We start from the raw sequence: 24,356 nt of genomic DNA, 5'->3' as shown, positions 1-24,356 counted from the left end.
CCAAAGGACTAGAGACAGAAAAGGAGTAGTGTCCTGAAAGTCAGATTACAAAGAAGGGCACAAAGTGGTAGTTAAAACAACCCATCTATGGAGACCTAGGGACAGCAGGGCAAAACAACCATATCTGGTGGTGAAGACATCATCAGCGATCTTTAAGGATGCAATTTCAGGAGAGTGGGTGGCAGAGCAGGGAGTGATGATGGTGGTGGAAGGAGGTGGAGACAAGACTATAGGGTTCAAGGACCTGTGGCTTATCAGGATGTGGGATCCTCAAGTATTAGCTCATGTGGTTTGGGAAGTTTGATTATGAAGAAAAGAAATCGTATGGGAAGCAGTTAGTGGGAAGATGAATTAGGTGAAGATAGTTATCTATGTACTAAGATAGGATAGGGGAAAAAGGGGAGGAAGGGATTGAAAATGAGAGAGGGAGCAGTGGGAGAATTGAAGGAGCACAGTTGTATAAATATGGCAAAGTAAAGTGGGTCATTCACTCTAGTTCAGTAGAGAAGAGATCTGCATCTCTTCCTCAGCCCAAGAAAAAAAGTTCTTGAGACCAATGAAGGACGTATTGAGATTGAAAATGTGGAAAGGGAAGGAAACCTAAGCAAGAAAGCCTTGCTGTTCTGAGGATGGAGTAGGGCTATGTGTAGACAGAAAATGGGCAAGCAGGAGACAGACAAGAATTCCTTCCACTATTTCTTCAAATGGCATCTGCCCATGAAGCTTTCCCAAAGACACAGGGAGAGATGCGGTCTAGTTAGATGCCTATCGTCTTATATTATGACTGTCCATATATCTGTCTCCCCTACCTGACTGTGGGTCTTTTGAGAGCAGAGACTTCTTGCCAATACTTTTTAAAATGCAGACAAACAGGAAGGATACTATAACAAGCACATTTGTACCATCATGAGAAATTGAGAGTTGCTACTTTTTCTTTTTTAAAAATAAACACTGTAAAAAAAAATTGAACACATTGTCCTTATTCACATCCTTCCTCTCCCTTCCCAGAAGCAAACACTGTCATGAATTCGAGATATATCCTCTCAGCCTATCCATGTATCTATTTATCTATATCCACAAATAATATATAGTATTGTTTACTTACGATTTTTAAAATTTTATACAGATGGTTCCATCTTGTACTTACCAATTCTGCATTTTTTTATTCAGCCTTATGTTTTGAAATCTATCCATGTTCAGATACACAGATTTAGTTCATTTCCTTTAATTACTCTTATTGTATTCATCTTTGCATCTTCAATCTCTAGGGTGGGACACAAAACAGAGGTACTCACATAGTAAATGTTAATTACTAGCGAATAAATTAGGGCAAACAATATAATAACAGAAATGAGTACTTTGTACAATGCTTTATAGTTATGAAATACTTCTATGTGTAATCACTTCTCATCTTTATTTGTGTATTTCCTTCCCCAGACTGATGTTAAGAATAGTGATTATGCCTTATGCCTATGTATTCTATTCCTAATGCCCATTCCAATATTTGGCACATAGTAACACCTCAAAAAATATTAGTTGAATGAATGAATGACTTTTTATTTTATTATTTTATTAAGGTCCAGGTTCTGAGTATGTGAGCATTTTTCCAAGACCACGCAGTTGGAATCAGGACTAATAATCAAGTTTTCTGATACCAAATCCAGTGCTCTTCTCATTACACCACTGAAAGAGCAATTATAAGAATATGTTGGGGAATCAATAGATGAATAATTATAATGAATTACTGCCCTGATATAACCAATAAACAGAATCCATGCACCTGTGTTGTCATTGGAGAAAATTAATAACCATATCCAGATTGAGGGCTTGACACTTACCATAATTATTAACTTGGGTTATTTAGTCAGATGGTCCTCCAGTGAGGTCTGTACTATAAAGGAGATGTGTGAATTATGAGCATGTCTAGGATGGCAGGAGTGAATGAATGGTCAGGAGCTGTTTGGCTTAAGTAGAACTGCTCTCATTAAGGTCACTGGTAACCTCCTAATTGCCTTTGATGACATAAGCCATTCCTCCCCTGACTTCGGTGACACCTTCCCTCCTAGCTCTCCTCCATCTCACTTTCTTTTCTAACTCCTAAGAAACTCTTCCCTAAAACAATGATAGCTGAGCAGAGATCTGAAAGAAGTTATGAACAGTCTAGGAAAAGATCTCAGGAACTGCCTCAGACCTACCTGTCCACACTCTAATCTGCCCTGCTAGGACTGATTGACATTGATCAACACTTCTTCCCTTCACTTGTCAGTTTGGGAGTCTCACTCTACCTTCCTCACTCAGAGATAGGTCTCCACATCTTCTTGCCTTCCTTGAACAACTCCTGGGTCCTGGGTAGCTGGGGAAAAAAAGGACCACTGCACACCAGCTCTGGAGATCCACACATCCTAACTCACTGTGGGCCAGTCAGGGCGACAGATGTGATTAAACAGCATGCATAAAGAAAAGGTCTTACAAGGAACCTAGTTTGAAACAGAACCATTGTTTGCCCATTTTCAAACTCCTATCTTTCTGTGTATCTTTACAATTTGTTACATCACAGACATTTAATCATACTAATTTAATAAATGCTTGTTGAGTTGAATTACTCCTCTTTTTTTATTGAACTGAGGCAGGGCACAGGTTGCCTAGCACATTTCTTGCTAAAAGAAGTTTTTGGATAGACAAACTCAAGTATTTAGAAGATCTGGCACCATCCCAGGACCATACCTGGATGCCCCTTCTTTCCCACATTGTAAGGATGTGAATAAGGACAATGTGTTCAATTTTTTTTACAATGTTTATTTTTAAAAAAGAAAAAATAGCAACTCTCAATTTCACGTGATGGTACAAATGTGCTTGTTATAGTATCCTTCCTGTTTGTCTGCGTTTTAAAAAGTATTGGCAAGAAGTCTCTGGTCTCAAAAGACCCACAGCCAGGTAAGGGAGACAAACATATGGACAGTCATAATGTAAGATGATAGGCATCTAACTAGACCCGTAGTTTTAGACCTAAAAATCAGAAAACATAATCAGGAAAAAAATTTTGTCCTGCTACCAAGTATTAGAGGCAATACAGAGGATATAATTTGGTGGCCAAAATATTGGCATTTCTTGAACTTTTTATTGTATTTGGGAGAGAATAGGACACAGTGTTTATAATCAAGACAGTCTTGTATCCTTGTGGTAGTCAGGAGTTTCCTTGGGGACTCTACACTCACTCAAGATGGATGTAAGAATTAAATTCTATCAGTGGCCTTATAATTACAGATGATAATTGAGGATACTACCTTTAATTTCAAGAAAATGCATTGTTCATGAGACATCATTTACCAAGTAGCAGCTATGGGTCATGGGTGGATAATTAGAAAGAGCATTGGCTGCTCATCTCTTTCCTCTGGGTAGCCCAAGTGCCAAGGCTATACCAATTCATGAAACATATGGCAATGCTTAGTGGATAAATGACATTTAAAGTAGAGAAAGGAAGGTGCAAAATGGGGACTACAATAGGATAACTAATAAACTAATAATATTGAATCTTGAAAATATGTCTCATTTTTAATGTGGTAGATAGTAACTCGACACTGAGGGGACTTGAGGAAGGCTCAAGAGGGTCTCATGCCTGAGGAAGGAGTTGATGAAAGGTTGTAGCCTTTAATATCTGATGATGAAAGAGATCTTGTTCCTTTGGGTGAGTCCCTGATTCCAGTTTTACATTTGTGGAGCAATTAGCAGGATTCCTTTTGGCTTTGCTTGGTCTCCTCCCTTAGAAGAATGCCTCTGATATGTAATATTTGTTTGAAAACCCAAAGAAGCTTGTTTCTTTTTGAGGTTTGCCTTATTTTTTTATGTTCTGAAGTTCATTTTGGACCTCAGACTTTGCTCCAAGCAATAAAACTGGTTGGATTTTACTAACATAATAGACCTGTAATGTCAGCCAATGGTTGGGGGTGGGAGATGGTTAAGGTGTGTAGTGGTTTCTGTGGTTTCTCTGTGGAGTAGAATTCCCTGCAAAGCTTTTCCATGTGGTGTTTTAATAGCTGTCTTAAAACTCTCTGAAGCATGGAGCAAAACTGAATTAGGCTCATGTGCTAGATTGGTGGGATTGGCCAGTGACTCTTAAAAGAAAAACAAACAGTCTAAGCTCAGAGGCTGAACTGTCCAAAGAAGATCCTCAGGACATACCCAAACTCAAAATTATAGAAGCAGTCACCTCTTTTAACGCATTTTTGCAGAACTTTCTAAGGGAAATTAGAACACTTCCCTTGCATATATTCATATTTTAAGTTTGCACAGTACTGTACAATTTACAAAATGTTCATAGGTATATTTGTTCATTAAGCCCTGCAACAACCTTTGCCATGTTGTATTATTAGATCCATTTTAATAAAGGAGAAGATGGAGTCACAAAGGTAAGTCCAGTGTCATTAGGCTAAGAAACCACAGAGGCAGAATTTGATGCTCCTTCAGAGCTCTGTGTCTTTACATCATAAATTCAATGATTTTTAATTAGTGTTCATGTTTAATATTTATGAAGACAAGAAAAACCAGTGAGATAGTGTGTACATGCACAATAAAGATGTTGTTAGGCCGCTGAGTTCTCCTCAGTAAATATAGGCCATTACAGTGTTGTCTAAGCATCGAAGGAGTATGCTGTTTCTTTAATCCAACTGCTCAATGATTCAGAGACATGTTACCTACCAAAGTGTTGAGTGTATCTGATAAAATGCCACATACTTAGCTCATGTAATTATATATTAATAATACCAAAATAAAAATAAATCATGGTATTATAACTGAAAACATAGAAAAACTCATGCAATTGTATATTAATGATACCAAAATAAAAAAAATTTTTTAATCATACTATTATAACTGAAAACAAAACAAAAACAATGCCACATACTTAGTTGGCACTGCCATACTAAGTATGTGTAAAAATTCTCTTTAGTGTGTGGTTTTGGTTGCTAAGTTCAAGAAGCATTTATTGAATGCTACTATATGCCAGGAACATGAGCAAAGTGGGAAGTTGTCTAGGTGGTATGATTCTAGGGGAGACTCTGGCCTTACTGCCTAAAGTAGCCTCATTACAGGGCATCCCTTTAAGTTAGTCCAGGAGTTACTGGGATTCTTTTTTTGAAAATTCAGACAGCTTGGAGAGAAAAAAAAACTTTAAAGTGGTCATAGTCACTAAAGCCCTGGGATATACTTATTTATCCAATTAGCAAGTAAAGTATTAAGTATCTGAGCTGAACAGAAGGTGATGTGGGTCCATTTCATTCTACCCAGGAGAAGGGGATGGTGGATACTCGAAGGACCTAGAAGGGACTCTGGAGAGGCAGAATACAGCAGCAGGCCACTTGCCTGCAGAAAGAAGTGCACTAAGGCTCTCTATAGACACAAAGTTTAATTGCTTTGCTTTTGTTTTTAAGAATCTTCCTGGCATCTGTGTTTTAGGTCTGCTCCTATAAAATGAACTAGACTAGTATTGGCAATACAAATATCAAACATTTGATCTTTGTTCTTATTTTTTTTTTAAGTTAAGTAAGCAGATCCCTATCTCTATTGAAAATTAGTCAGGTGTTGCTCTCTCCTCCCAGCCCTCTGCGCGGCTGCCCCAGGGCCCCTCAGCAGCTTAGTCAGCCTCTGCACTCCTCATTTGTACTTCTTTCTAACTGACGTCTTTCCACAGCTGGTGATGGGGGGGTGCGTCTGATTGATCTGGACCAAGCAAACGACTTAGAAGTCCCTCCTGCCACACACTCACATTCTTTCCCACAGCTCTGAAATTTATATATGTTTAGAACTTTAAACATAGTAGGTTCATACTTTTGTTTTAGAAATGTGTTAGTTAACAAGCCGATTGTTATCAAAGAGAAAATTATTTTATAAATTGTCATTCAATTTAATATTTGCTTTTCATTATATAACTATTGGTATTCTGTTTGGTTTTTTCTTCACACTTGAGGCTCTTCACACTTGAAAGATCATTTATAGAATAACCATGTTTGTGCTAATGACTAGCAAAAGCAGAAGCCCCTCCAGAAATTATGTCTATGATGATGGCTCTGATTATTCCTAGGTGCTATGCTCTAAAGGCTCTCTGTAGGTTTTCTCATTCAGTTCACACAACAATCGCAAGAGGTGGGTGCTCTCATGATCCTCATTTGTACATGAGCACAGAAAAGGTAAATAACTTGCCCAGGGACACACACCTGGGCACTGAGATTCAAATCCAGGCAGCATACCTCCCGAGCCCAGACTCTTAATCATTGTATCACCATGACCTGTGTTTCTCCAAGGGGTCACTGAAGTGAGGGAGCCTTGTCAGCTGTGGGCGAGGGGTGCTCAGGGATATCCCACAGCAGTGGCCCCGGTGCTCAGAGCCTGAGTGGGGAAGAGATCCCTGAGGTAGTCAGAAGGAAAGGAGAGTCTTGGAGTGGGTTGCTCCTTCCAGTGTGGCCTCTCTTTCCTTAGCTTGTCACCTGCTTTTCGTAGATCCCATTCTGAAGGATAGCACTAAGGCTGGCTTACACCTGACACAGTGTCAGCACACAATCACTTCACACAGCCCCCTGCTGCAGAGCTTGCATTGGAGGGGGGGCCTGTGGTAGATGGAATCTGCTCTGCTCTCAACGTTTTCTCAGAGACAGCCTGGCCTTTTCCTTCAAAATCATCTCTAAGTCAGTCTCAGACACACAGGCTTTCCTGGGCTGGGGCCTGTGATGTGCTGGTGAATGTTTAATAACCTGTTCTCCAGGAGGAAAGCTCTGATTTGTAGCATTCAACATTATTGTAGTTTCCATACTCCTACCATGCTGAATTACAAGTTATCAATGCAACCTCACTGATCAGAGTCAGGAAGAGCTGTGGGTAATCAGATCCACTCCTGGACGGAGGTCAGCCGATTAGGGTGGAGGGGGCCATGGCACTGCCACAGGAGACAGGCGTCAAGTTCAGATTTGGATGTCTCCCAGACTCTGGACCTAAACTGTTCATACTATGTGCAGCTTCTCTGTGTCTTCCTTCTCTCTCCACCCAACCTTGATACTCACCCATCATAAAGTCAGGCCCATACAAATTTCAAAGGCAACTTGAAAGAGAAAGGGATCACAGAACTTGTAGACATCAAGGTGACCCTTGATGGAGGCATGGGAGAAAGTAGGAATGAAGAAAGCAACGGGAGGAATGGTTTTATAGTCAATGCATGTTTGCGTGTGAGTCTTTGGCTGTTTCCCTACTATCTGGAAGCTAGGCCTCCTTCCCTTAGCATCTGGTTGCTCGTCTGAGTCATTCCCAGGAGCTTGTAGCAGCAAAAGAATGACTTCAGGGCCTAACTCCCCAAGACCCCACTAGTGACCCCCTGGTATGAACCCTGTTACATCAGATATAGTCTGTTTTCCTCCTAAATGACTTCTGGGCTGTGGACCAAAAACCCTGTACAGCTTCCTGTTATGCTATATTCTAACACTTTATGATTCCCAGGGTCAAAATCCTTAGTGTCCAAGCCTATTCCAAGTTGCTTTAAAATATGGATCAACAGATATTTACATCAAGCCATGCTCTATTTCCCATTTGCTACTAGGCACCATGAGGTGCAAAAATGTATAAAACATAATTTTTGATCTAAAGAGCTTACGATCCAGTTGAGAAAATGTGACAACCATGTGAACTAATTCCTAAATAAGGAGCACTTATAACAGCATGATGATAATATGTCAAACTATAGGACATAATAAATTGTGAGGAACCTATAATTAGAGAAGGATTTATAATAATTTGTTTTAGTGAAGATAGAGGAGTTCGGTAAGTGCATATCCTGCATATCCCAAGTTTTTGGTATTGTTCTTGTTTATTATGTAGCATGTAGCCACTTTTCAACCTGTATTTCCAATTTATTTTAAGTTAGAATCCCTTTTTAACAAATACAATTATAGCAGCCAATTTCACATAATAAAAAATATTTCTTCTGCTGGCCAGCAGCCCATACTAGCACTTCTTTGCTGATGAAGATCCAAGACTCCTTTTGAAGGGAAAACCCAGTATGAGAAAGACATCCACAAATCCCTGTCCATTTGGCAGTAAATCTACCTGACAAAAAGCCTATCTTTCACTAGAGTACTGACATAAAGTACAGGTTTGCATGTCTGCACAGTGTTAACAGGTAACAAAACTTGACTCTGTTGCACTGATTTTACTTGGGGCTTGTACACATCTCCAAGTAAATCTGCTGACCACTCGGACTCTGATCTGTTCTAGGTAAAGGACTGTGGGACTCTTATCTCAGCCCTTTGAGGACAACAGGCCCCCCTGGCGTGCTAGTGAGGCAGCAGGAGAGAACATGTGTGTCCTGCAATTGCCATTCCCCACCAGCTAATTATTTGTGCTAATAGAAGGAAGCAATCTCATTCCCTTTGTCCAGATGCTACTTTTCATTTGTTCTTGAAAGGAATTTTGTAAGTGTATTAGAATATAGAAATGCCTGAAAAAATCTGGAGAATTTGCAATATATGAAAGAAAAATAGTTTTAAATCTACCCTGTGTCTCTGAGACAGGAGGCTTATGTGAGACAGCTGGGTTCTCTGAATTTACATGAATACTTTCTTGCCTTGGGAGAGTATGTAAGTGTTTGGGTTAGGACCCCCTCCTGCCAGGCTTCAATTAAGTGAGGCTGATAAAGTAAATAAAAGGTAATGGATTGTGTCCATACATGACTTCATTCCATCCTTTGAATGACTTTATCAATAACTCCTAGAGAGTAAGACTCAGCCATAACCATGTACAGATATGCCTCCAGGCCATAGAGAGGTGACTTTATTTCATAAAGTGTTTGAGGAATGCCAGACTCAAACCCTATTCCTTCACCATTGGCTACATCCAGTGTAGTTTTTCTAAAATGGTTAAGGTTTTCTTTCTGTAGGCTCATACTACTAATTAAACCCAAACTGTCTTAAGCAAATCCCCCCACAGGTAGGGGCACTGCGGGACTCGTGAGTGTAATGAATGAGCTTGTACACACTGTGCTTGCATTTCTCCCACACAGTCAACATTTGTTTTCTCTATACTCAATTTCTCTTGATGCCTCCTGAACTCAAATTTAAGGACTTTGCCTAATTGCGTGTTTGGATGGGCTACAGGTAGTGGGGTGTTTTTAATAGCATTTTGCCAAATCTACTTTGTGTTTGATTTTTTTCCAAAACAATTTCCTATTTCTAAAACTGCTGCCAGTTCATAGAAATTTGGAATCTATAATTATCCTGAAATACTAAAATAAGGATTCATAACTTATATTTGCAGAACATCATTCATTTAACACTCCTTCCTAATTAGACATGGTAAATGATTTGCTCCTCATTATTCAAATAGTGTGCATTCCCTGGCATCTCACTGCCCCCTAGCGCAGCATGCTAGTGAGTGCATCCTTCTCTGCAGGCATTCTTGGCTTGCATTTCTTACTGTCTGTCGGATCAGTCCATTTCATGCTCACCCGGGTTTTGGCAAAGTGATTAGACACTAATCCATGACTTCAACAAAGTCTTCTTTGAGCCCTCTTTTGCCAATTAGATCCTGTTCCTAAAGCTGACGTTTGGAAGTCTAGAAAGTGCAGATGGGAAACTGAGCCTCAGCTGGACTTTTCAGACCCCCTCCCCATGGAGAGACAGAGCCCAGAAATTTCAGTATAGTGCCACGCACTGAAGGAACAGATCTTGTGTTAAGTTGCGTGCTAGAACAAAGTGACGAGAACACTGGGTTTGAGAGAAACAACCTGGGGGAATTTCCTTAACCAACTTGAGCCTTCGTAAATTTATCATTGATAAAAAAGTAGTCTTAAGATGTTTTAAGGATTTTATACATAATCTGTTTTTGAAGGTTTTATACACTTTAACATGTGACATAAATCTTTATCTATTACGTTTATTCTGGCCAAAGTAGCCATTTAGGTGCAATTTAAGGATTATGGAAAAGGCAGACTTGCTCTCAAAACTGTTCTGAAAGGATCACAAAATTGTAAGCCATGTATGTGGTCTCCATGAGGTTCTGCCAAAATGACCTTGAAAAAGTTGTTTAACTTCACTGGGCCTCCGTTTTTCTATCTATAAAGTATTAGTGCACCTACTTAAAGGGATTACTTAGGGATGCAATGAGATAACGTATGTCTGGCACATGGCAGATTTTGATAATTGTTAGTTCCTTATTCTTCCTCCCTTCTTTTTTTCTGGTCTGAAATAGTCAGCACCTGTCTTCTACACCAGGCACCAGTGGATAGATGGACTACAATGCCCTCTTTCTGAATTGTCTCCAAAAGAGCTGAGAGGCAGCCCTTTCTTGTCACCATTAGCTTTCAAATATTTGCAAGGAAATTCACAGTGGAGAGTGGGATAAGGGGGTAGAGGTGGGAGGTGGTCATTAAAACCTCCAATGTTGGAAAGTGTGATTGACAGGAGCTTCAAATATTACCTGTTCAGGAACCATGTGTAGTTCATCATGAGAATGAAAGAGATTCACCTCCTTTAATGATTGTTGTTGTAGGTTTGACTAAGCAAAAAAGGCATCAAATGTGGACAAGGCTGCTTGGTCATAATGGAAGTTCTTTCAAAGAACACGTTATAAATCTCATACCTTTTCAGAATCAAAATATTTAAAAAACAGATTCTCAGTCTTACTATGGTGAATTAGCAAACAAAAAAGGCTTTCAATGCAATATAATAGAAGGAAACAAAGCCACACCTACATGCATGCATGCACATGCACACATACATACTTGGTAGGTAAAATATACATTTTTATGCTTTTATGTGTGGTTTTTGTTTTGGTGTTAGCATTAAATGTTGAAACAGTTTTGTTAGGTAGTAAGTTTCCATGGAGAGAAACCTAAAGATACTCACTATGTGATGGTAAGGAAGAATTTGCCCTAAGGTCTGTTCTCCCACTACTACACTAATTCTGTCATTACCCTGACTATGACCTGGACAGAAACCAGAGAGAACCACATGAAATTATGCATTTCATTAAATGTGTGTAAAGTCTTTTCAAATCTTCTTAGACATTGTTTTGGAATCCACCAACAGGGAGTTTTACTCTATTTGAGTCGGAGCTCTCGAGTGGAGCTCGAGGGAGGCTTAGATATTACTCTCTCCAAGTCCTTTATTTTATAGCTGGGGAAACTAAGACCTGGAGAGGTCACCTGGCTAGAGCACCCTCCCTTTCTGTTATCTCATGATCTCTTTCCTAATGTCTTTTATCACGTTTGCTCAGTCCATCTCCCCTGTAAGATTGTTAGTGTTCAAAAGCACTAGGCCTGATATGCTTGAGTTAGACTCTTCTGTCAGCACCACACAGTGGGTAACTCAGTAAATTCTATTCTTCATGTCCTCCAGAAAACTGCTTCTTCCCTACAGAAATTATAATTATAATAGAGAAAGGGGGTTTACTGAATAAGAATACTGTCTTTAGTAACTTTTTCTCTGAATTATTCGATACAAAATTTCATGTCCAAGTGTAATATTTTAAGCCTAGTTCTTGGGAATGGAAAAGACTCATTTGTGAATTAGCAATGAGATTATTGTGTTACATTAGGAGGACAATATGTGCTCTAGTTCTGTGCTTTACAAAAACTTTAGGGATTACATTTTTACCTCATATAAAAGGCCCATTTGGCAACTCATTCAGTATTACCCAACATTCAACAAATATTTACCAAGCTACTACTGTGCTGCTAGCACTGTTCAGAGTCTTAGGATGTACCAGGGAACAAAACAAAGATTTCTGCCTTCTAGGTTGCATTTTCACGTATATTTGTAACATATGAGTGAACTTTGCTTCCCACTGCCAAAGTTTTCTTGGACATCTTTCTAGTGAAAGTGTGTCATTTTCTTTAAAAAATTGTCTTCTTTAAAATAAAAAACTTAGTTTCTCAAGAAAACTTTTTAAATTGCATGAAATTTGGCACAATACTGCCGCCTTGTGGCTACTTGCATCAGGAAATCACAGACACTACAAGGTTAACTGTAAGGTAAGATTTACGGGAAAATTACCCTGTTTTGAGGTGAAAGGCTTTGACACAAAATTATCTAACCAGGAGTATTTAGAATTCAATTTCTTCTGGTTTTCTAACAGAATGATTGGAAGGGCTCCATCGCGTTTGTAGTTGGAAACCAGATTGAGGACGATCTTCTCATCCGAGCGCTCACACTTGCAGTTCAAGTCCCTCAGCGTAAACTCTTCAGTTTGGTATCATGGCGAGACATCCTCCAGCAGGTACCTGTCCTCTCTCATCGCTAAGTCTTTTTTTTTTGTCTTAAAGTAATAGAATAAACCATAAAATAGGTAAAACTATAGTATTCTGGGGCTATTTGATAATTTCGGTGAACTATTTTAAACAAACATGTAGCTAGAATAAATTTGAATCATTTCATCTGGGAGAATTATTTTTGGTTTGTGAATATTGCCCATTTACCATTTGTTCCTTTAACAAAAATTTCTGTGTCTATACCAGACTCCCCGCTAGGCTCTGGGAGGAATTATTTAACAAGGCTCAGTAATAAGAAAGACTAAACTACTCACTGTTGCAGGGAAGTCTGTAACTAACCAAAAATGAAGTCTATGGAGAAACGTAGCTGTCAGAGGTCAGCGGGAAGGATGACATGTAAAAGTCCTGTCTGGTGGCACATTCTCATACAATTATTAACAACTTACCAAAATGGCAATATGTATAATTGATGAATATCCTTCCTCAACCCCTCAAGTCCCCTAGGTATTTGGAAGTTACATATATCTAAGTACTCTTTATGTAGGTCTCTCTTTTTCTTTTTTTTTTTTTGAGAGGACATCTCTCATATTTATTGATCAAATGATTGTTAACAACAATAAAATTCTGTATAGGAGACTCGATGCACAGTCATTAATCAACCCCAAGCCTATATCTCAACAGTCTCCAATCTTCTGAAGCATAACAAACAAGTTCTTACATGGTGAACAAGGTCTTACATAGTGAATAAGTTCTTACATGGTGAACAGTGCAAGGGCAGTCATATCACAGAAACTTTCGGTTTTGATCACGCATCATGAACTATAAACAATCAAGTCAGATATATTATTCATTTGATTTTAATACTTGATTTATATGTGAATCCCACATTTCTCCCTTATTATTATTATTATTTTTTAATAAAATGCTGAAGTGGTAGGTAGATGCAAGATAAAGGTAGAAAACATAATTCAGTGCTGTAAGAGGGCAAATGTAGATGATCAGGTGTGTGCCTATAGACTAAGTATTAATCCAAGCTAGACAAGGGCAACAAAACATCCACGGATGCAGAAGATTTCTCTCAAAACAGGGGGGGTGAGGTTCTAAGCCTCCCCTCTGTTGGTCCCCAATTTCTCACCTGATGACCCCCTGCGACTGTGCCTGTCTTAGGTTCTTCCTTCCTTGAGGAATCTTACCCGTCTCTGACTAACCAGTCATCTTCCGGGGCCATTGTAGGTCTCTCTTTTTCATTATCAATGAATTTCATTTTCTTACAGATTGATGATACAAATTCACTTCTTGGAACTACATCTAAAAAGGCAAAGAACCCCCTAGGCGGTAGTGCTCCCTTATATTATGAGGTAGGTGAATGTGCTTGTTGAAGAGAGTTATGCAATTTTTTAAATATTAGGTAATGATCTTACAGTTACTTTTTAAAATTTTAATTCATTCTTTGAAAGCAATTTCTTGCTCTTTGTTGGAGCTGTTTGTTCCTTATTGTGGGCACTTAAAAATTCTGCTTCCCTTTTAATCAAAATAGAATTGTCCTAGAATGTCTATACCCTACTGCATCCAGTTGAGGGCTATAAATCAGAAATTTTTATATATAAAACTGTTGGGTCATGCTTGTTCATGGTGATTAGTTTGTGATGGTATTTTTTTTTTAAAGGGTGTCATATTGTTATTGTATTATAAAGTGTTAGTTTCACCAAAGAAAAAATGTAAAAATACCTCAGAAAGCATTTCCTGTATAAGACAGAGGCACAGCTGGAGTAAGTTTCCATCAGCTTGTGACCTTTGTGAACATTTTACATCCTACTTTAATCAATATGAAAATAATTATAATTCAGATTAATGGTCCATTCTGTTACTAGCAGATGCTTGACACAAAAATCTGGCCTGGCTGACCGATAGGTCTTTGAAAAGAACTCATGCCCAGTACAAGGGGATTTCCCCTCACCCTGCCTTGTTAATAGCTAACTTACAGCTTGCAAGAAACTATAAACATCCAGTGACTAATTAGAATATCACTTAAAATTTGTCAGGCTCTGTTTTATGACTCTGAAGATTGAAAGCATAAAGATTTTTGGATCTTTCTAAGACGAACTTGTTTGCACTTTATTTAAGTGATGACTAATAAAGTTTTTATGTGCCTCAGGTCTTGGATGATTTCATAATGGGCTCTTTAGTATTGCCTGAGTACTATCTGAACAAGTTTCATTGGATTTATTTACGATTGACAATACTGTGGATTTTATAACATTAACTCTTGCTACACTACTCTCACTATCACGGAAAATTTACTCTGTGCTATTGGAGTGAAAAAAATACCTTCTGTCTTTTGTTCTGATGCTCTGAGTGTGTGTGCTTCAGTCAAAACATTCTGTGATACCTGGGTTTAAAATATTGGAAGTTTTCTTCTGAAGTAGCCATAGAAATTCATGTCCAGTTCTCAGGCCTGGGATCAATTAGCCCCGCAAAGGACTCTTTCTTCTTCAAAGATGCTCAGTAAAAATCAGAGATGATAACAGGCTGGTTTTGATGTCTAATCTACACAGGCATTTTGACTTGGATGTGGGATAGTGCAATGTTACACATCCAGAGTTGAGTTGGAAAGCCATTCCTCTCCAATATGTGCTGTGACTCTTGGTTGTGAGTCTGACACTCAGGGAGGTCCATTTTACATCTGGCTCTACCACATCCTTCCAGTGGAGCATTTGGGCAATAAGCCTCCCACACCCACACATACCCTTTCTGAATGGTTCCAGAAGAAAAGCAGAGGCAGGATGAGCACCAAAGAGACTGGACCTTGGGTGCACCAGACATGCATTAATGCAACAAAAATGAATAAAGAATTTTAAATAAATTCAGGCCCCTAATCAGCATCAGCCAAGGACAGAATGCAGATCTGGAGAAGCAGGCACAATCTTAAGTCTTTCACACTTAGAACCCATTCAGGAATGCTGTCACTTGGTACTTCATCCCAAGTGAATTGAAAAGCTGCAGGCAGTGCCTACTGAGGGCCCCAAGATAGTTGTAAATTGTGAGCATGAAGGAGGCCCTGAAGCCAAACTCTTTGGGGACCTGTGGACTTTCAAGGCAGGCAGACAGCCTGTTTATGCATCTATTTCTGCTTTAAGTGTTGCATGGTCTGTGTTAACTAGGACACTTGCCACAGTGAACTCTCTCAGGAGCCTGACTAGGAAGTCTTATATTTTCTTTCCCAAAGGAACCTGCAATGGGAAAGAAAAGATAAGCTAAGAAAATTTCTTATGTTAATGGGAAATTCATAGAGTTCTGTTTCCTTTTGTACCTCCATTTTGGAGGGAGAACTCAAAATAGATACTGTAAAGCCATGCACTTACGTTTACTTCTATCTGTAGGGCACTCTCATTGGCTTTAAATCAGAACCTAGTTGTTCTTTCTTTAAAGACACTTCTAACCAATTTGGTTTTTTGGTTTCATAGCCTACAGTCGATTAAGAGCAACAAATCAAACTGAAACTTCCCTATAGTGCAGTTCATCATGAGTAGTAAAATAGTGTCAGAACCACATTACATTCTGCCAATAACGACTTGAAAGGTCTGAGCTAGCAAAGTCCACATTCCTAAATGATTTGCTCAAGCTTTCACTTGGATGGCTTGGAGTTGTGTACACACAGCCTCATTTTGATATTGTGTAATTTCCCCTGAAACTTCAGAATTTCATCTAGCCATGGTATTGTATATATGAGAGAGCCTTTATTTATAAACCACAGTTCTTTGAAAACCTGCTTAGACCTGTGCTAACATAATTCCACAGAGACATAGCTGCAGCCCATTTGTTCATTCACCTTCTCTTTTTGGAAACCATGTTCCGCTCTAGCAGGAGTTCCTCCATGGACTCATGTGTGAACAGGAAGAGAGTATTTTCCTTTGTGTATAGTCTCACGGCTGTTAACTATCATGTTATTATATTAGTAATAGTAGTAGTATTAAATAATGATGACGAAGATGATAATGATTCCATGCACTGACATTACATATAAACATAATTTCCAGCACGTGATCCTACTTGAGGATGTGAGCCCACATGGAAATGGATATACAGATACTGCCTGAATTATATAGTGGCCAGTTTTACCACACAGTGGTATTTCACCAAACACCAAACAACAACTACATTCTTATTCAAGTACTAGATGTCAAATTCTATCTACAAAGGAGGGGGAGGGAATTTGAATATTATAGAGACTCTAATCTCAAGTAGTGTAAGAACTAGTTAGAAAAAAATGTATATGTGTATATGCCTGATACCTGGTAAGTGTTCAATAAATATATGGTAAATGAGTGAATGACATTGTGAGGAAAACAGTCCATAAAGTCTATGAGGGGCAAGTTAAGTGTTGTGAGTATGCAGAGGAGGATGAGATCACTGTTAGCTAGGGTGGGGGAAGCAGGGAGATCCAGAGAATTGTGAAGGTGGCGCTGGCAGGGAAAGGAAAGGGGGCTGATGATTTTGACCTTTTACACATGTTATCCCAATTAACCCATATCACATTTCTAAAATAAAATATAAATGTCCCCATTTTACTTATAGGGAAATTGAGGCATAGAGAAGGTAGGAAATCTACTAATTGAAAAACTGAAGAATATGCATTTTTACATAGCCTCAAGTTTTTTTACTTTACTATAAACTCTGTACCCTTTTGCTGGGCTCAAAGCTGTCCACCCTCGGATGGGTAGGTCTTGACATGCAAATGTGGGAGAGGGCATTCTAAGAAAAGGAAACAGCTCAAGCAAACGCATAGGGGTGGGAGAAGACTGACTGAATGTGTACTTACATGGTAAATATAAACTAAATAGGAAAGGTAAATCTTGTACATATTTTAATTACAACTTTAAAATCCTAAAGATGGATATCTATATGAAAACATTTCAAACACTCAAAAAAAAATCCATGCTTTATGATTCATGCCTGAACTTAAATTTATTTGCTAAGCATGCACAAATATTTGTGTGCATATGCTTTATAGCCCACATAGAGAATCAGACCTGTTCATTTGTAGGGTTACCCCTTCCTGAGCAATACTAAAAAGGAAAATGTTTATGATCATTTAAAGTCAGCTGAAATGTTCCTTACATGTGTACCATACATGTAAAGATTCTCCCGTTTGTTATTAAATGTGATCCATGGTATGTGAGCATTGTAAGAGAGAAGATGTACAACTTTCAGAATTTGACATTGAGGCTTTGATGAATTCAAAAGAAAAAAAATGACCAGTTGAGCAGAAATTTGTTTATCTGATTTATCTGAAATCAGCGTCAACTGTCTTAAAAGGTGTAGATTCCACTCCGTGTTTCTTTTCATTTCATGATGGTAAATACTTTACCACCCTTCTCTACCTTCAGATGAATCTCCATCCACACATGGACCATGGTTTACATGCCTGTTTGTTATTTATTCAGAAAAGACAAATTAGGTCACCACACACACACACAAAAAAAAACCCTGTTGAAACAGATATCTATAAAGAATAAAGGTTTTTATGCTCCAGTTGGTAACTCATGTATCACAAAAAATAATCAATTCTGTATAATAAAGAACTTGGCCAATCCTAAAGATTGTGATACATTTCAACTTTACAACCAAAAACATATTAATTTTCCTCTTTACAACTGTCAATAAAAAAAAGACCTTATTTTTTAACTGATATGTTTTCATCAAAATATTTCTATTGGGAGCTCATTCTGGGATATTAAACATGGAAAGATTTTTCTGATATATTTGAGAGTAACAAACCAAATGCAGTTTTAAAAGATACAGGTTGTAAGTTTTATATCTAAAGATCTAATTAGTTTGATCACATTTTTAAGACACATTTCTAGTGCACTGGACTAGTAGCCCCGGATGTAATGGCTCCATTTCCTCAGCTCCTATGCCTGGGTGTATAGACATATTTCTCAGCTCTTCCCAACATCTATTCATAACTCACAAGTAAAAATGCAGACTTAGCTATTATCTAGTTGCCACCCTTTTCCAGATTCTTAATATGGAACTAACTTCTTAAACAGTGCCTCAAATTAGCAATCCATTCAGTAGGATGTCAGGGCCTCTTTCTTGGGGTGGCCCTTGTCAAAATGAAAAATGGAAAACTCCTGCTTCAGAGATAGGAACAAATACTATGTGAAACCAGTTAAGAGGTTTGACGTTATTAAAATGGCAGATCTACTGGGAACAGAAAGAGCAGCATGTCATGGAAGAAACGAAGGAAAGGGGAGACAGGAAGCATTCTCTGGCCTTTTCAATCCTGCGTTTTAAAACAAAACAAAAAAATTCAGGAAGAATTGGAAGGGAGCCAACCTAATGCCGTTATTTCATAGAGCTTAGGGACATGCCAGGAAATTACAGGCCAGTTAGTTTGACTTCACTTGTAGGGAAAGTATTAAAAACTGCTGCAGGAGATCAAGTAAAAGGATGCTTAGAAAAAGCACAGCTTGATTAAGTCAAGCCCAGCCAACGTGGTTTTCGGAAAGGGAAGGTCATGTCTTAGGAACTTGTTGAAATTCTTTGAAGCTATTATGGCCAGTACAGTCTTCAAAGAAAATAGTGGGGCCTAGAGTCTGTGCATCTTTTCCGTTCCACATCAGTCCTTCAGGGATGGACTCGCTGTGTCAGGGCCTTGGCGCTCCAGGTTCAAAAACCATTATCAAAACAGCAGAAAATAACCTCTGATGGAACATTTTTAAAGCTGGAACCAATTAATACAACCTGATATTTATAAATGTAAAATAATGATGGAACACAATTTAGGAATATTGAGCTATACAAAGAAGTACTACATTGGGACTATAAAAACAATCTATGAATGATTGTGCCAAAATCTGGGCTTGGGAGGCATTTCTCACCCAAAGAAGGGAAAATGAGAAATCACAGTGCTGGAAATGGTTACAAAGTATAGAGTTATGAAGAGTTGCAACTGAATGAATTCTGTCAAGATGGGAAAAGGAGTAGTCAGATGTGTTAACAACCCGGAGCTTCCACGGTCCTGGAGGAGGCCAGAGCAGCCCAGCAGAGAAAGTCAAGTCCAAGCTAGTCACTGAGGGGGGCAGAAGTTCAGGTCTTCATTGCTTCAAGAGTGGGCTCCCCAGGAGAGAATATTTGCCTCTCAGATCTGAAACCTGGAGTTCTGTTCTCAAAGAAAAGCAAAACTCAAGCAAAGGCACTCAGAAATATCCAAATCATGCCCCCAGCTCTTTTCCACCCTGAGGCACAGGCAGCTGGCCAAGCCCGTGTTGTTCAGGTGGGGCCAGGGAGTCACGGAGGAGGAGGGGAATCTTGAGCTGAAGAGCCTAGGATTCAGCAGCAGGAAATGCATACCACGCAAGGTTTGGGGCGCTGGCTAGGACCTTCGGTCGATGTGAAAACTGTTAGGCAAGACAAGAATCTAATAACGAATCCGAGAACACAGGTATCAGTAGAGGAGCAGCCGCAAGCATAAAGCAAGTTTTAAGTAATGAAGAGCAGCCCTCACAGTCTTGGCTGGGTGGGTCCTGGAGCCTCCCCAACACTCAATACTCCGCACCCACCGTGATTGGAAGGATGTCAGGGAAGGAATCAGGAAGACTATATCCTTCTATTCCTGTATCTAGGACTGTGATGAAACCACCTTTATATATGGTAATATTATTAGTTATCATTTTTTGACTGCTTAGTTTATTCCAAGTCTTGTATGCTGGATGCTTCATGTAGATTAGCTCACCTCATCCTCTCAACAACCATCCAGGAGATCCTTCCAAACACTGAGAGTGTACTCAGACAGGTTAAATAACTCTTTGACTCAGAAACCTGTTTCTTCTGCTTGCATCACACAAAAACTGAGGAGAAATGATTTGGATTCTGCAAGTGGTTGTTGTGGTTGAACATTTCTTGAATACAAGCTACTGTGAGTAATTAGAACTAAGCTTCAAACCTCTCAGTAGTTGTGTGATGTGTTTACTACCGTTCAGGCAAAAACAGTGTAGGCGTATCTGCAGATGAGGAACGTGACAAACAATTGTAGTTGTATTTTTGAGCCATGTTGATGAGTGGCTTCTGCCCAAATGTTTGGGTCGACAGGAATTTTTAAGGCTTGCAGCTCAGATTTATGTGGCTAAGGTGACTTAAATTTTCTCTTTGGGAGAGGGAAGAGAGAAAAATGGGGAATGAAAATACATTTTCATCAGAGCTGAAGGTGTGGGAAAAAAGGGGCCTGTCTGAAATCTCAAGCAAATGCATGAGAGCCAAGTTTATCTCCAGAGGGCCTGCTGCCAGTTTAGTGAGACACCTAGTGGTGAGATGCACCGATCCAACCGGACCGCCCGGCTCGTGCCCCAGCTCTGCTCGCACTGGCTGCGTGACTTTGGACAAGAAGTGTCACTCTGCTGTCCTTCGGTTTTCTCCTTGTAAAGTCAGCATTGATGATAGTATTGCCTCATAAAGCTGTATTGATGATTCAATAAGATAGTAAATATAAAATGCTTAGCCTGGTACTAGCATAGAGTGCCCACTACAGTTTAGCTGTTATAGTTAATATTATTATATTTTAAATTTCTATTCTCAGTCATAGCAAATGTTATACTTTAGGAAGCATGGAAGAACTAGAAACATCTATCAGTAGGTTTTTTTAATTTTTTATTTTTTATTATGGTAAAAAGAACACAACATAAAGTCTACCATCCTAATTATTTCTATGTGTACAATTCAGTAGTGGTAAATATATTCACATTGTTGTACAGCCAATCACCACAACTTCCTGATCTTACAAAACTAAACTCTATACTCAATAAACAAGTCCCATCTTGACAAAATTCACTAAGTTGTAACTCTTCATAACTTTTTACTCTGTAACCATTTCTAGCACTGTGATTTCTTCTCATTTTCCCTTCTTTGGGTGAGAAATGCCTCCCAAGCCCAGATTTTGGCACAACAACTCATAGATTGTTTTTATATTCCCAGTGTAGTACTTCTTTGTTATAGCTCAACATTCCCAAATTTTGTTCCATCAGTATTTTACATTTATAAATGAATAACCATTCGTTCTACTTTTTGTTTCTATTTGCAACTCACTTATTTAACTTAGTATAATATCTTCAAAGTTCACCCATATTGTAGGATGTGTCAGAATTTCCTTCCTTTTTCAAGGCTGAATAATATTCTCTCTGTGTGTGTATGTATAACATTTTGTTATATATGACATTTTGTTTATCCACTCAACTGTCTATGGGCACTTGGGTTGCTTCCATCTCTTGGCTATTATGAAAAATGCTGCTATGAACATGAATATGCACATTATGAACAGATTTTTTTACTATGCAGAATATGATTCATGAAAGATAAACTAACAGGTAGATCAGTAAGGGAAGGAAAAAAGCCAATCAATGATTAAAGAGTATTTGGGCTATTCCATTACCCTAGTCTTCATGGCCATGAAGACTAATGTTATTATGGAAACTAATGTACATTCTTCTTTTTATGTCGTGTAAGGAGTAAATGTGACTGAACATCCTAAGGAATAAACAGCAGTAGTAACCATTTCTAAAATAAATAATTATAATGATAAAATTCTACATTTATATAGAAGAAGGATTTCACAAGCACTCTCTCATTAGGTCTTAACACTTTCACGTGAGCTGGTCAGAACAGCTAGTATTTCCTCCATTGTGTAAATGGGGAAATGAAAACCTAAGAACCTCAAATGATTTGTTCACAGTAATCAGCCAGAGCTGAAATCAGTGTCAGTTTCCCTGACTAATAGTCTGGGATTTCCTCTACACCAAAAAAATAGGTATTTATTTTAATGTGCATTAAAAATAAAATTGGAATACTAATTTACAGTATCCCCAGCTTTATGGCTTTGCATAAAGCTAAATTATTTTTTTTTTATTTGCTTTACAATCAGTTTAGAGAAAAATACTAGTTTCATAGTACAGGTGGCACACAGGTTTGGCTAAATAATCAAGTGATGCTCGATGGCTAAGAATTGTAAATGCTTCCTTTTCATGCATTCTAAAAATATCTGAGTGGTCTTATTTACAAATGCTATGGTTGAGTGTATCTTGGTGAATAAAACAGATATAATTCCCTGCCCTCACAGAGTTTAAATTTGAATGGGGAAGGCAGGCATAAAGCAAAAAAATCAAACAAGCAAGCAAATAAACACCTAATTATGAGTTGCAATAACTGCTTTAAATTAGAGAGAATTACAGGGGAAAATGCTTTAGACTGAGTGATTGGGGATAAACTGAAAGACAAAAAGAGCCAACTGAAAAGAGTGGGGGAAAATATGTAGGCAGAACAAACAGCAAGTGCATAGAATACGAGGCAGAAAGAAAAAGTTTTGGCCTAATAGAGAAATGAAGGAGGCCGGTGTGTGGGAACATCGAGTGTGAACAGAGGGAGATGGAGAGGTGGACAGAGGCCAGGCTGCAGGGATTGGTAGGGCCTTGTTAAGAAAGAGTTTGCAATTTTACTTCATAGGAAATGGGAAGCCATAAAGTCTTTTAAAGGGGAGAGTGACACAATATTCGTTCTTTTTAAAAATATTTTCCTGCTGTTGGGTGAAGAATAAATTGGGATGGGGCAGAAGGCAAATATGGAAGCGAGGAGAGCAGTTGGTAGGTTGTGGGAGTGTCCAGGTGGGTGTGGAGAAAGCTGCTTCAGGTCTATTTAGGAGGAAGAGTTGGCAAAATGGCGCCAGTGTGAGGGGTGAGGGAGAGGAAGGCGTTGGGAGTGACTCCAGAGCTCTGGCTTGAGAAACTGAGTGAACATATCTTCTGATACAGAGAAAACTGGAGTTTGAATTTGGAGAAAGTTTGAAAGTACAGTTTGGGATAAGTTATATTTGATAGGTATGAGAGGGGTCTAAGACAGATAACAAAAAAGAAATCAGGTTTTTTAGTCTCTCTCACTTTTTATATCCTGACATTCCTAGCTCAGTGCTGATACACGGTAAGTACTGAAGAGGCATTTATTGTCTGAAAGAATTAACTTATTAATGAAGTGAGAGTTACAGGTAAAGACGACAAGGAGTAAGCCATTTCAACAATACTGCTTCAGTAGTATTTCCTAGGTACTTGCAGACCTGGTCCCTTCCATTTTCCCTTTACTGGTTCCATATCCTATACAGTGGTTTTCTAACTGTGGGTGCAGCCCAGTGGTTCACAAGGAAATTTAGTTTTTTGCTACTGTATTTGTACATGTGTGATCTGTGACACAGATTTTTTTCCCCATAAATATAAGTCAAAAAAAGTTTGAAAACCTGGTAGAATCCTAGAATCCTCCAAACCTATTTTGTGTTATCTTCCTTTTGCATTTTCTCTCCATCTCCCACCTAACCATGTACTAAAGGATATAGTAGCACCTGTATCTTGCTCCTTACCCCACAGACATTTACTGAGTTCCTATTACATGCTGGATAATGGGCACAAGACCTGGTCTCAGCCCTTGGGAGCTTGTAGTAGATAATTTTATAAACAATATTTGCTTCCTGCCATTTCATGGCATTGTAATACCTTGTAGCAAGTCTGATATAAAAGTTGTATATTTAATCCCTGGTTACAGTTGAGTCTGTTCTTCATTGAGCCCTGTGGCTGACCTCACTTATTGTTCACAACTTTCAGCTAAAAGGGTAATGGTCCCCAGACAGGGCGTGTGGGAAAGAAAGGAGGGGGAGGGGCAGAACACTCACCCAAACAGTCAAAGATGCAACAAAGATATAGAAGGCCTGTTTCCTTAAAGGGAGAGAAAGTGTTGCTAGAATTGAAGTATGGTAACAATTTTCATGCTTCTACATGTTTTTTGATATGACGTCTATTTCTGCAATTCTCTTTCCTCGAACTTTGGTTACAAGGAAAGGAAAAAGAAATAACCAAACACAAGGTGGGAGAATTGATTATTAAAGAGAAATTCAGTTACATTTATTGAAAAGCTACTGTGCATATTAAACACTCATTAAACATCAATTTGAAAAAATGGTTTTCAGATAGATATTTCTATATTAAAAATCCACCCATTCTTCGCATTACTGGCACAAACCCCTCAAACCCTCATTAAGTAGCATGACAATATAAGTTACCTAAAATGTGGTCTCTATATT

At 38.7% G+C, this 24,356-nt stretch overlaps 1 protein-coding gene across 1 annotated transcript in view; it reads left to right on the top strand.

The window, feature by feature from the left end:
* SPAG17 (sperm associated antigen 17) overlaps positions 1 to 24,356 on the top strand; it is a 262,478-nt gene that overhangs the window by 58,099 nt on the left and 180,023 nt on the right. The window contains exons 2-3 of the mRNA XM_057500594.1: positions 12,112 to 12,252; positions 13,519 to 13,602. Of these exons, the coding sequence (XP_057356577.1) occupies positions 12,112 to 12,252; positions 13,519 to 13,602 (225 nt within the window). The remainder of the gene's footprint in view (positions 1 to 12,111; positions 12,253 to 13,518; positions 13,603 to 24,356) is intronic.

Source organism: Manis pentadactyla, chromosome 4 (genome assembly GCF_030020395.1).
Source record: "Manis pentadactyla isolate mManPen7 chromosome 4, mManPen7.hap1, whole genome shotgun sequence".
NCBI classification, from domain to species: Eukaryota; Metazoa; Chordata; class Mammalia; order Pholidota; family Manidae; genus Manis; species Manis pentadactyla.
The sequence above is the reverse complement of the archived record's forward strand: the minus strand, read 5'-3'. Positions and strand labels throughout refer to the sequence as shown.